Below are 3908 nucleotides of genomic sequence, written 5' to 3'. Positions count from 1 at the left end.
GGGCTGCTTTCCTTCAGCCAATGGAGAAAATCCAATGAAGGAGGCAAGGGAGGCGGGACAAAGCTGAGAAGGCCAGCCAATCAGTGACTCGGTTTAGATGGTACAGCCAATGGTGATGCAGTCTGCTTTCTCTCCAGTCAAACTGAGGCCAGCCAGAGGCGTGACACGGCTGAGAAAGCCAGCCAATCGGCTCCTCGGTCTGGATGAGAGGCGGGACAAGGCTGAGGAAGCCAACCAATTGTAGCCTTGGTTTAGATGGGAGGCGGGACAAAGCTGAGAAAACCAGCCAATCGCGGCCTCGGATTGGACTGTACGTCCAATGGCGGCGCACTCTGCTTCCTCTTCAGTCAAACTGAGGCGGATTAGAGGCAGGACAAGGCTGAGAAAGCCAATCGGCTCCTCGGTCTGGATGAGAGACGGGACAAGGCTGAAGAAGCCATCCAATCAGCGCCTCCGTCTGGATGAGAGGCGGGACAAAGCTGAGAAAGCCCGCCAATCGCGGCCCTGGATTGGACTGTACGGCTAATGGCGGCGCACTCTGCCTTTTCTTCAGTCAAACTGAGGCGGGACAAGGCTGAGGAAGCCATCCAATTGATGCCTCACTTTAGACGAGAGGAGGGACAAAGCTGATCAAGCCAACCAATCGGCGCCTCGATCTAGATGAGAGACAGGACAAGGCTGACGAAGCCATCCAATCCGCGCCTCGTTCTACATGAGAGCTGGGACAAGGCTGAGGAAGCCAACCAATCGGCGACTCGGTTTAGAAGAGAGGCGGGACAAAGCCGACGAAGCCATCCAATCCGCGCCTCGTTCTACATGCGAGATGGGACAAGGCTGACGAAGCCAACCAATCGGCGCCTCGTTCTAGTTGAGAGACGGGCCAAAGCTGAGGAAGCCAACCAATCTGCTCCTTGGTCTAGATGAAGGACAGGACAAGGCTGAGGAAGCCAACCAATCGGCGCCTCGGTTTAGATAAGAGGCGGGACAAAGCTGATCGAAGCCAGCCAATCGGTGCCTCGGTTTAGGTGATCTAGCCAATGGTGGTTCTCCAATCGGGGAAATACAAGTGAAGAGGGCTGGAGGCGGGACAAGTCTGAGGAGGCAACCAATCGTAGCTTGGGGTTGAGATGACACAGCCAATGAAGGAAATCCAACTGAGACGAGCGAGGGGCGGGACAAGGCTGAGGAAGGAGAGACAGCCAATGGCGCCGCAGTCCTCGCGCCTTCCAGCCAATCAGGGAGGGGATGGGGGAAGCCACGCCCCCTTGGGCGCTCACTCCGCGCTTCCCTCCGGAGGGGCCGGACGTGCGGGCCTGCTGCTCCTCCTCGACGGGCCGAGCCTGGGCCTCGAGCCGGGCCATGCGGGCGCCCACGCCGCGGAGGCTGAGGCCAGGCCCGCGCTGAGGAGAAAGGAGAGGATTCCCCCCTCAGACCGAGCCGCCTGCCTTCCGCCATGCCGGCCAAGAGGAAGCTCGTCCCGCCGGCCCTCAACATCACCCCCACCATCGCCGAGGGAGCGCCCGGGCCCGCCGCCGGGGAGCCCGCCCACGGAGCCGAGTGAGTCCCGGAACGCGACTACGCGAGGCCCAGGCTTGGGCCTACCTCGGCCTTCCCCTCAGGGCGGCTTGGACTACAACTCCCAGCATTCCTCGCAGCCTCAGGCCCCTTCCTTTTCCCCCTCAGCCGCTTAAGCGGCTGAGGGGGAAAAGGAAGGGGCCTGAGGCTGCGAGGAATGCTGGGAGTTGTAGTCCAAGCCGCCCTGAGGGGAAGGCCTAAGTAGGCCCAGGCCTGAGATGGATACTAGCACAATAATAATAATAATAATAATAATAATAATAATAATAATGGGAGATGGGACCCAAGTCTACACCTGGGTCTTGAGGCTATTTGCATAATAATAATAATAATAATAATAGTAATGGGAGATGGGACCCAAGTCTACACCTGGGTCTTGAGGCTATTTGCATAATAATAATAATAATAATAATTGTAATGGGAGATGGGACCCAAGTTTACACTCGGGTCTTGATGCTATTTGCATAATAATAATAATAGTAATAATAATAATAATAATAATAATGGGGATGGGACCTGAGTCTACAGTTGGATGTCAAAGCTATATTTGCATAATAATAATAATAATGGGAGATGGGACCCAAGTCTACACCTGGGTCGTGAGACAAAATTTGCATAATAATAATAATAATGGGAGATGGGACCCAAGTTTACACTCGGGTCTTGACGCTATTTGCATAATAATAATAATAGTAATAATAATAATAATGGGGATGGGACCTGAGTCTACAGTTGGATGTCAAAGCTATATTTGCATAATAATAATAATAATAATAATAATAATAATGGGAGATGGGAACCAAGTCTACACTCGGGTCTTGAGGCTATTTGCATAATAATAATAATAATAATAATAATAATAATAATAATAATGGGAGATGGGACCCAAGTTTACACTCGGGTCTTGAGGCTATTTGCATAATAATAATAATAGTAATAATAATAATAATAATAATAATAATAATAATAATGGGGATGGGACCTGAGTTTACAGTTGGATGTCAAACCTATATTTGCATAATAATAATAATAATGGGAGATGGGAACCAAGTCTACACCTGGGTCTTGTGGCTGTATTTGCATAATAATAATAATAATAATAATAATAATAATGGGAGATGGGACCCAAGTCTACACCTGGGTCGTGAGACAATATTTGCATAATAATAATAATAATAATAATAATAATAATAATAATAATAATAATAATGGGAGATGGGACCCAAGTTTACACTCAGGTCTTGATGCTATTTGCATAATAATAATAATAATAGTAATAATAATAATAATGGGAGATGGGAACCAAGTCTACACCTGGGTCGTGAGACAATATTTGCATAATAATAATAATAATAATAATAATGGGAGATGGGACCCAAGTTTACACTCGGGTCTTGACGCTATTTGCATAATAATAATAATAATAATAGTAATAATAATAATAACGGGGATGGGACCTGAGTCTACAGTTGGATGTCAAAGCTATATTTGCATAATAATAATAATAATAATTGTAATGGGAGATGGGACCCAAGTTTACACTCGGGTCTTGAGGCTATTTGCATAATAATAATAATAATAATAATAATAATAATAATAATAATAATGGGAGATGGGACCTGTCTACAGTTGGATGTCAAACCTATATTTGCATAATAATAATAATAATAATGGGAGATGGGACCCAAGTCTACACCTGGGTCGTGAGACAATATTTGCATAATAATAATAATAATGGGAGATGGGAACCAAGTCTACACTCGGGTCTTGAGGCTATTTGCATAATAATAATAATAATTGTAATGGGAGATGGGACCCAAGTTTACACTCGGGTCTTGAGGCTATTTGCATAATAATAATAATAATAATAATAATAATGGGAGATGGGACCTGAGTCTACAGTTGGATCTCAAACCTATTTTTGAATAATAATAATAATAATAATAATAATAGTTATGGGACCTGAGTCTACAGTTGGATCTCAAACCTATATTTGCATAATAATAATAATAATAATAATAATAATAATAATAATAATAATAATGGGAGATGGGACACGGGTCTACAGTTGGATCTCAAACCTATGTTTGTATAACAACAACAATAATAATAATAATGGGAGATGGGACCTGAGTCTACAGTTGGATGTCAAACCTATGTTTGTATAATAATAATAATAATAATAATAATAATAATAATAATAATAATAAGAGTAATGGGACCTCAGTCTACAGTTGGATGTCAAACTTATATTTGCATAATAATAATAATAATAATAATAATGGGAGATGGGACCCAAGTCTACACTCGGGTCTTGAGACTGTATTTGCATA

General features: G+C 44.4%; 1 protein-coding gene across 1 annotated transcript in view; it reads left to right on the top strand.

The window, feature by feature from the left end:
- Nucleotides 1-704: 704 nt before the first annotated feature.
- The window catches only part of map2k2 (mitogen-activated protein kinase kinase 2), a 20664-nt gene continuing 17460 nt past the window's right edge, over nt 705-3908 (top strand). The window contains exon 1 of the mRNA XM_062960236.1: nt 705-1557. Within this exon, the coding sequence (XP_062816306.1) occupies nt 1454-1557 (104 nt within the window). The 5' untranslated portion in view covers nt 705-1453. The remainder of the gene's footprint in view (nt 1558-3908) is intronic.

Source organism: Anolis carolinensis, unplaced genomic scaffold (assembly GCF_035594765.1).
Source record: "Anolis carolinensis isolate JA03-04 unplaced genomic scaffold, rAnoCar3.1.pri scaffold_7, whole genome shotgun sequence".
In the NCBI taxonomy this organism is placed as follows: domain Eukaryota; kingdom Metazoa; phylum Chordata; class Lepidosauria; order Squamata; family Dactyloidae; genus Anolis; species Anolis carolinensis.
The sequence above is the reverse complement of the archived record's forward strand: the minus strand, read 5'-3'. Positions and strand labels throughout refer to the sequence as shown.